This window comes from Palaemon carinicauda, chromosome 12 (assembly GCF_036898095.1).
Source record: "Palaemon carinicauda isolate YSFRI2023 chromosome 12, ASM3689809v2, whole genome shotgun sequence".
NCBI lineage: Eukaryota > Metazoa > Arthropoda > Malacostraca > Decapoda > Palaemonidae > Palaemon > Palaemon carinicauda.
In genome coordinates, this window is record NC_090736.1 from 13,377,087 (window position 1) to 13,386,804 (window position 9,718).

Genomic DNA, 9,718 nt, shown 5'->3' on the forward strand with positions numbered 1-9,718 from the left:
CCTAACCCCCGCTAACTAGCGGTGGGGTAGTACACCCTCGTTAAAATTCTAATGGCTCGTCATTCAGCTACGCCGAAGTAATTACCCCATGTAAATAGCGTGGTTTGTATTTCAGTTACGGAACAAACAATTGTAACATCTCTTGGACATGACTGTCCACAAGACCAATAATCTACAGTAATTTGAAAGATAAAGCAAAAAATTTAAATAGCAGGCGAAGTCACAAAGGCTACACTACCTGATGAGTGTGCAGGACCAACCTGATATCTGCCAGCTACAGGACTACTATTTACACTACTGTACCTCGTTTAAAGTTTTAACGCCATTTCCAGTTTCGCTGAAGTCACACTCCTAACATAAGTCTAAGGATTGGATGACATGTAGGAACAATTGATATTTATTGTAACTTTGTAGTTAACAAATTCAAATCACAATGTTGAGTGTTTGTTTCGTATTTTGTCTTACAAATAAAGGAACAAGTGAAAGAACTGGATTTTGATTTGCATATTACACACATTCATACTATTTTTAATATTTGATTACGTTTATATTCAATTATTCAACTGCAGTTGACTTTAGATTTTATCCAACTGGGCTTCTTCAGGGGAGACAATGCCAGCGATAACCGCCACTTGATTTTTGAAACGTACCACTAGCTCGAAACATTAGCGAACACAAGGTGCTGGTAGGCCTACCTAGATGGTTAGTTTAAAGTTTTTAAGCAACTGTTCTCGGTAAGTCCTTTTATACAAACCTTACAGGACATAAAGCAGGTTCTGTAATAGTATACAACACCACGCTCTCCATTTACTCCAAAATAATGCAATCCTGCAGTTTTCATCTTCTTGCACAGTAATTAGGTGGTTATTTAAATTCTGGGAAAGCAATAATTAGCAAGATATGTAGAGGAAGAGGGAAGGGGTTATAAAAAGAAAATAGCTCGGTTTCCTCACCATACGACTTGGAACTGACATGTCAACAAATTCAACGAAACAGGATTCGTGATGCCAGCGTACATAAACAGAAATTCGTGATGCCAGCATACATTTGATATACTGTATATTAGAAATATATCTAGTAAAAAATTGAGCGATTACTCAAAAGTGTCATTATTTGTAAACAGCATATTTTATGGACACTTTTGAGCAATTAATCCATTTTGAATATACAGTATATCAAATGTACGCTGGCATCACGAATTCTGTTTGGTTGACTATATTGACATGTCAGTTCCAAGTCGTTTAGTGAGGAATCCGAGCTATTTTCTTTTTATAAACCCTTCCCCCTTCCTCAACATATCTTGCCAATTATTGCTTTCCCAGAATCAAAATAACCACCTAATTACTGTGCAAGAAGATGAAAACTGCAGGCTTGCATTATTTTGGAGTAAATGGAGAGTGTGGTGTTGAAAACTATTACCGCAGGTTCTCTAGAGTTTGTCTTTATATCTCGACAAAATCCAAAGGTAAGGTTAGCAATATTTTACATTTTTTTTTTCCTATTGATGAGCGCTCTATTACACAGGCTACTCTGTCCCACCATAAATAATTTTTCAGGTTTTATGTGCTGTTCCTTTCCACCCTGATGTTAAGGCGTTCATTGCAAACTTTGAAAAAAAAAATATAGTAGGCCTAAGTGTATCTACAAGATTTCATAAACGTATTAATCAGTTTGTTTAATTGTATGTTTTCCCAGCATGTGGAGGACTCTACATCTACATCAAAATGTCTATTAGTGGATGTCACATTTAATCAAGGGCTTTGCTTTGCCCTTTCTCTATGCTGAGCTTATCCTGACGGCCTTCCTACCCTGATAGAACGAGCATCGACCGTGACCTTGACCTTCTTGATGGACTACACTCTGCATACATGAATCACAACTCTATCATTATTACTTGCCAAGCTACAACCCTAGCTGGAAAACCAAAGACCTATAAGCAAGATCTTAAGCCATTGGATTATCGGAGTATTTTGGTGGACAAAAACTTGGGGACCCATTTACCTACATATCATAAGTGACCCAGCCCGAATTGTCACTACTTCAATATATGGACCAGTTAATCCAACAAACCTTTAAGCATGGCAAAGGTTGACTTCAGACTTTGCAAATCACAAGGGTTACTATAACAAATTTTGCTATCTGGCGGGTTGTTATGCCACTAGGATAATTTTCACAATAAACATAGCAATAGAAGAACGTGTCATGTAATATAACTAACCTACGATCAAATCTGCCACAATTACCGATAAGCAAGATTATTTCTTTCAATCACTTTGGCCGCAAACATTAAAAAGTATACTATTTGTCTTACAACGTCAGGACTGTGACCTTGTGTACGGTTTTCTTCTTGAACTTGAAGATCCTTTGGAAATTGGAATTAGTGTGAACATAGAATTCTAGATCTCGCTTTTTACCATCACAGAAAGAATTCTTCATTAAAATCTCATGATTATGATAGTCCTATTTGCCTAAAAAATGAGGCCACCAAAGAGCGCCTATGTAATTCAGATTGAACTAAATTTGTTGCAATGACGCATGAGTGAACTACTTTCTTAAGCGCTTGAAAGTGCATAGTTCGGTCGCCCGGGACCAATGGGGGAGGGGGGGGGGGGGGTATGGTTGAAGAATATTAAGATGATGTATTATTATTATTATTATTATTATTATTATTATTATTATTATTATTATCTCAGCTACAACACTAGTTAGAAAAGCAGGATGCTATAATCTAGAGTACCTACAGTACTTTACTATAACCCATAGGGCATCAAATTGCCAGCAAGGAGAAAAGGAAATAGATAAATATAAGTATACAGGGTCAAGTTTGCCATGAAGACGTCACCTTTTTTTTCTGCATTCATTGTAAAATCTTTACATCTCTTACTAAGTATGAATGATAACAAGTTTTGGCAGAATCTTCTATCTTTTTTCTACAATAAGTAAGTTTTTCCTAATGACACAAAGGACAATCTTCAGCAAAATAATTTTTTACAGAGTTTCTTTTATGTGTGACCTTGAGTAGAAAGATTCAATGATATACAGTACAAATGGCATGAATTTAATTCCATTACTATTCTGTCTAATTTATTTATTTACATTCTATTTTTATTTGAGGGGAAATTTAATACCTTGTTGATAACTTTTCCCTGCAATTATTATCAAATTAGGAATTAAACCCACCAGTGTTCTCTTATTTCAGTGGTTAAAAACCTTCATAAGATTATTGGATCAATGCTTTCCAATAATGTTTTCAACACACACACACACACACACACATATATATACATACATATATAAATATATATATATATATATATATATATATATATATATATATATATATATATATATATATATATATATATATATATATATATATATATATATATGTATATATATATATATATATATATATATATATATATATATATATATATATATATATATATATATATATATATATATATAGTGTACTGTATTATTAAATCTTTCCACCTGATGTTCTCCCTAACTCAGGCTTTTTTTTTTTTTTCCTTTTTTTTATCATGACAAAATCATTTGAATTGGCAGCGTTTGTTTTGCATGGTAAATCTAATGGGTTACTTATTATGATTCTTTTGTGACTTCGAAGTCATGGAATGCTTTGATGGGTTTCAGAATGACTGTATAACTTATATTTCCATAGCACGAGTATTTAAATGATTGCAACTAAAGCCTGTTGATTCTAAACAAATTAATAACATGTTTACCAGTGATTAAATGATGCTGGTAACAGAAATGGCTTTTCGTGTAAATATCCCAAATTATTATCATTATTACTACTACTGCTACTGCTAATTAAAAGGTCTGCAATCTATGGGCTGTCCAGCAACAAGAGCCCGTGTCATGCTACGCAACTACAGGCATGGCAATCTTGACCGAACCGAACCGTGTCTGCAAGGGGGGCGAACAGTTACTGAGTAACTGTTCTTAAGGACTCCTATTATTGGTAGGCTACTAGCCTATGACTGCTGGTTTGCCCAAAGGCACACAAGCAAACACCTACTCTCGGATGTAAGAAAAGGGGAAATGCAGGTAACAATATAACCCTCTTGCCCCACTGCCTGGAAGGAACAGGTTTGGTAGCTCAAAGGGTGCTGCATGCACCAGTTCCTTCTAAGAAGTTGCAGTGATTCTGTCATGGTTTAGTCAACCCTTGTACCAGTGAGTTCAGAAATGAAAAGGTTAATATTGAGCTGGCTTGTTTGAGAATGACAAGACCCAGGCAGCTCAGGGGATGGCTCGGGCCCTTGAGGGGTACCGAAGAGCTGTTCAATGAACAAGGCCCCTCCTGAAGACAGATTCCAGGTAGCCTCCCTCCGACCATGGCACCCACGAATGTGTGCATGGATGTCTACCAAAAATACTCTTGACTTAAGATTGTCCAGACCTAAGTACCCTTTCACTCAGCCAGGGAAGTTACAGCAGGTTGCTCTGGCAATTTATTACCCGCCTTCCAAAATATGATTGATGTGTCCCAAAGACAGAACCGACCACATAATTGCAGGCTGTAGACGACCTGGAAAAGCCAACAACACCAGGGAAAGGATCCCTGGCACTGAACATTGCTGATATGGAAGGAGTACTCTTACTCCTCTCTCTGCTGGATGGGGAGGAGAGAAGATCCTGGGTCCATGTCTGAAGGCATGGGAAGAAAATCCCTCTGTCCTCAACTCTTGCTCTTTCACTGCACGCAAATGCGCAATTGATGGAGTACCTGCAAGTAAGATATGTTTTCCCATGGCGGGCAGGCGCCAAGTGAGTGTGCCGGTTGTAGAGAGCAACCGAGTCAGTCTGTATCTGAGGGCTCATTAAACCACATGTCCCAACCATCGTGTGTCTCTTGTCCTGCCTTGACATCCAATATGGCGCAGTGATTCTCAAGGACCAACATGACCCTCACCATGCCCTTCCAGCGCCGCTCAGTGCAGTCCACCCCAAGGGCCGCACGCCCCGTCGTCCCCCGTGGACTTGTCCCTGCCCTGCAAGAAGCCAGGCAGGCCATGGCGGCACAACAGCAAATGATCAACGTTCTCCGTGATCGGCTTTCGACACATGCTACCCTTGCACCTCGTGTCCCCGCGTCTGCAGCCCCGGAGAAGTGCGAAATTGAGCTGAAGCCCGCCGCATTCAGGTCCTGGAGGAGGTCGATGGAAGGCTGGATCGAACTGTGCAGACTACCGCCCCACGAGGTTGTCCACCACATCAGGCTATACTGCACACCCCCTCTACAACGGGCGCTGGACGCCAGATTCACCTCACAGGAATGGAGCAACCTCACCGCCACGGAAGCCATGGATTTTATTTGCGATATTGTGTTGCGTTCTACAAACCGTGCTGTGTTATGGTCGGAGTTTTTTAATGCGGTACAAGGCCCAGGAGAAAGTGTCAGTGATTACTTTTTAAAGTGTTCTCAAAAAGCCACCGATTGTAATTTCCAGTGCCCTCAGTGTCAGTGTAATTTGGCTGAATACATGTTATTACCTAAGTTAATGGTGGGCCTAAGCGACGAGGCTATGCGTCGCCATGTATACCAGTGTAGCAATGACATCAATAGTGTTAGTGCCCTTAGGGCCAGGTGCTGTGCCTACGAGGCGGCCCGCGTCGACGCCTCTGCGTGCCAATGCAACTGGAGGGAATCTGCTTGTGCAGCTGGCAGCGAGACACCCGAGGCAGATCATCCGAGTGCAACCGTCGCTGGCACAGGTAGGGGTCCCCCACCCCCTCCCTGTGGGAACTGCGGTGGGCGCCATGCCTCTGGTAGAGCTTCATGCCCCGCTAAATCCCTCGTATGCAACGGGTGCCACAAGCAAGGCCACTACTACAGATGCTGCAGAAAGTCACAGGCAAAATTGGCAGGATCCCCGACAGATGTGTCTAGTGCTACATCTAGCGCTGTGCTTGTTGCGGGCGCCAACCTCGCCCGCCACCCGGTAGTGGAGGTGACAGTCGTCCACAACGACACAGGAGTACGAGTGCCAGTCACCGCCGTGGCGGACACTGGGGCACAGGTATGTGTGGCTGGGCCCTCCTTGCTATCGCACCTCCAAGTCCGCCCAGCCTCTCTTACACCCCGGGCTGGCTTGCGGGATGTGGCAAACCTTCCCCTGAAGTGCCTTGGATCTGCCGTGTGCCACGTCACCCTGCAAGGTCGCACCACGGAGCAGGACGTGTACTTCGTGCAGTCGGCAAAGCACCTCTTCCTGTCGTTGGATGCTTGCAGGGATTTAACGCTGGTACCCAAGGAGTTCTCCCATCCCTCCCCCGCGGTGGCACACGTGAGCCTGTTCGATGGCACAGCCAGACGGACCGCCCAGTGCCAAAACACTGGGAAGAGGAAGTGAAGGCCCAGCTCGAAGAAGATGTCGCCCGTGGCGTCATAGAACCGGTACCCGCCAAGCTGCCAACCGAATGGTGTGCCCGGATGGTGGTCGTCGCCAAGAAGTCAGGACAGCCACGCCGTACAGTCGACTATCAGCGCCTCAACGCATCTTGCCTACGGGAGACACACCACACCCCCACCCCATTTGATATGGTGTCCGGGGTACCTAAGCACACGTTCAAGACCGTGGCGGACGTGTACTGGGGATACCACCAGGTGGAGTTAGACGAAGAAAGTCGCGATCTAACCACATTCATTATCCCTTGGGGGAGATTTCGTTACCGTCGTACACCCATGGGGCACTGCTCTGCCGGCGATGCGTGTACTCGACGATTTGACGACGCCATCCAGGACATCCAGAGGAAATATAAGTGTGTAGACGACACCTTACTCTACGACGACAGCATCGAAGGGGCCTTCTGGCATGCCTACGACTTCCTCGAAACATGCGCAGCCAAGGGTATCACGCTCAAGCCGGAGAAATTCCAATTCGCAAGAAGGGAAGTGGACTTCGTGGGCTTCAACCTGGGCTGGGAGGCCTACAAGCCAACAGAGGAACGTTTGGCGGCCATCAAGAACTTCCCGATGCCACGTCAGCCCTCTATCACCAACATAAGGGCTTGGTACGGATTTGTCAACCAGCTGGCGCCATTCCTCGCAAGGGCCCCCATCATGAACCCATTCAGGGAGCTCCTCAAAAAACCAACTGGGAAGGCAGTGTACTGGGACGAGGCACTCCGCACAAAATTTCATCACGCCCAAGACACGATCTGCCAATTAGCAAAGGACGGACTGGCCTACTACGACAGGAGCCGCCCCACAGCAGCGATCACCGACTGGAGCAAAGAAGGCATAGGGTTTGTAATCCTTCAACAGTATTGCTCATGCAGCTCCACCAATACGCCCTATTGCTGCACGGGTGGGTGGCGCCTGGCACTATGCGGCAGCCGCCATCTCACTGTCGCCGAAGCTGGCTACGCTGCCGTGGAGGGGGAGGCCCTCGCGGTAGCCTGGTGTCTCCAGAAGGCGAGGCTGTTCTTGCTGGGGTGCCCCAATCTCACCGTTGTTACGGACCACCGCCCGTTAACCAAGTTACTGGGGGATCGGGCCCTCACGGAAATCTCGAACCCCCGCCTCTTCAGGCTGAAGGAGAGAACTCTGCAGTACCGATTCAGGGTCAAGTACCTGCCGGGGAAGCGTAACAGCGCGGCGGACTTCTTGTCCCGATACCCCTCTCTGAAAGCCGATCCCAGCGCCTACGACATGGACCTCGATGAAGACCTCACCGACACCATGGCGGCCGCCGTCTTGGCAGCAGTAGAGCATGACAGCTGTGTCGTGGACGAGGCGAGAGTCAGGCACGCCGCTGTCAGCGACCCTGTGTACCAGCTGCTCATGGCCAGGGTCCTGGCCGGGGACTGGGCCGATAGGAAGTCCCAGGAAGTTGCGTGCCTTCGGCCCTTCTACAGTGTCAGGGAGAGGCTAGCTGTTATCCAAGACTTGGTGACATACACGTTCGAACAGGGCAACGTTCGCCTAGTTATCCCGGAGCCTCTCCGTCAGCAGGTGGCTGCCAACCTACACGCGGGGCACCAAGGCCTGGATTCGATGCAACGACGAGCGCGCCAGACGGTGTACAGGCCTGGACTCGAGGGGGACCTGCAGTATCACCGATCCTCGTGTGAAGAATGCGACGTACACGCACCATCCCAGGCCGCGGAGGAACTCATCATCACGCCTCCCCCAGAGTACCCCTTCCAGATGACGGTAGCAGATATGTTCCAGCACGACGGACATTCGTATATGGCCTACGCAGACAGGCTCACAGGGTGGCTGGAGCTGGCCCACTTCCCCCACAGAACCTCCTCCTCCCACATCAAGACTCAGCTACGTCGCTACTTCGCCAGATGGGGGGCCCCGGAGCAAATCTCCACGGACGGTGGCACCAATCTGGCAAGCGAGGAAATGGGGGAATTTTTCAGGTTATGGGGCGTGTCTGTTGGTCTATCATCCGCCCAGTACCCGCAGTCCAATGGCAGGGCAGAGGCCGCAGTCAAGATCGGGAAGCGGATAATAATGGCGAACACGGGCAGCAGCGGCACCCTCGACACGGACAAGTCCTCTATGGCTATCCTGCAGTACCTCAACACCCCCCTCCGCGGAATAAACAAGTCACCCGCCCAGATGGCAGCGGGCAGGCAGCTCCGAGAGGGCGTAGCTACTGGTTATGGCCCCTGTGAGATGCATTGTCCGGAGGTGCTGAAACACAGAGCCAACACCAATCGATCTGGCCACCATAGCAGCAAGGTACCTGAGCCGTGGCCATGTTCTTTGGCCCTGGGGGGCGCCTGAAACAGGGTCGTAAAACTTGTTCTGTTTAGCTACCAAGGTAGCTGTGAACTTGAGCATTGACAAGGCTGCTAGATGCAAAGCCATAACGGGGTCATTGCTCTAGCACCATGCCTCTGCCCCGGAGGCCAAAAATTAAGAGCCATAATAACTGTCCTTTTTGGCACCTCATGGTAGACAAACACTGGGGGGCAACCTTACGGCAAAGAGAACGTCAGATGGCTGACAGTGGTGCCGCCCTCACCGGGACCGGACCATCCAGAAAGCTCCCAGCCATCAACCCGGGATCCCAAGTGCGAGTGCAAAATCAGGCCACCAAGCTGTGGGACCGCACCGGTACCGTGACGGAAACGCTCCCATACCGACAATACCTAGTCAAACTAGATGGCAGCGGGCGCCTCTCCCTTCGTAACAGGAAGCACCTGCGTCTCACATCATCGGGGCCCCAGCCTGGACGGGCCACACCTGCTACGCATCCAGCCACGCCCACGCCCGAGCAGCTACCAGGCAGTCACCCTACGCCCAGCCCACATGCAGTACGGGAGCCACGCCCATCACGGCGCACTAGAAGGCCTGCGTGGATGGATGACTACATGTGATCATCGTACATTACAGCGGCACCTGCATATTTTTTTTTTTTTTATTGCCTTTGCTTTTCATATTATTCTATGAACATGTATTACCTGCACATTGTGGTTGCATTACTGACAGCTATGTACCTGTCTTTCTATTCTCGCACCTGCATATTTTTTTTTTTTATTGCCTTTGCTTTTCATATTATCCTATGAACATGTATTACCTGCACATTGTGTTTGCATTACTGACAGCTATGTACCTGTCTTTCTATTCTCGCACATGCACCCAATTTAATCCATGTTTATCCATGCATAATTTTTTATCATTGCCTCTCCATGTATACCCATGTATTAATCTCGGGGGGGGGGGGAT

General features: G+C 46.8%; 1 protein-coding gene across 3 annotated transcripts in view; it reads right to left on the reverse strand.

Moving 5' to 3' along the window:
- The window catches only part of LOC137650518 (uncharacterized), an 86,267-nt gene extending 83,929 nt beyond the window's left edge, over positions 1-2,338 (reverse strand). Inside the window, exon 1 of one of the 3 annotated variants that reach the window (XM_068383745.1) lies at positions 2,244-2,316. In XM_068383745.1, the coding sequence (XP_068239846.1) occupies positions 2,244-2,287 (44 nt within the window). In that variant the 5' untranslated portion in view covers positions 2,288-2,316. Of the gene's footprint in view, positions 1-2,070; positions 2,139-2,218 lie in introns of those variants that run through there. The other 2 variants (XM_068383747.1, XM_068383746.1) reach the window with 2 other exon arrangements.
- Between the last annotated feature and the right edge of the window lie 7,380 nt (positions 2,339-9,718).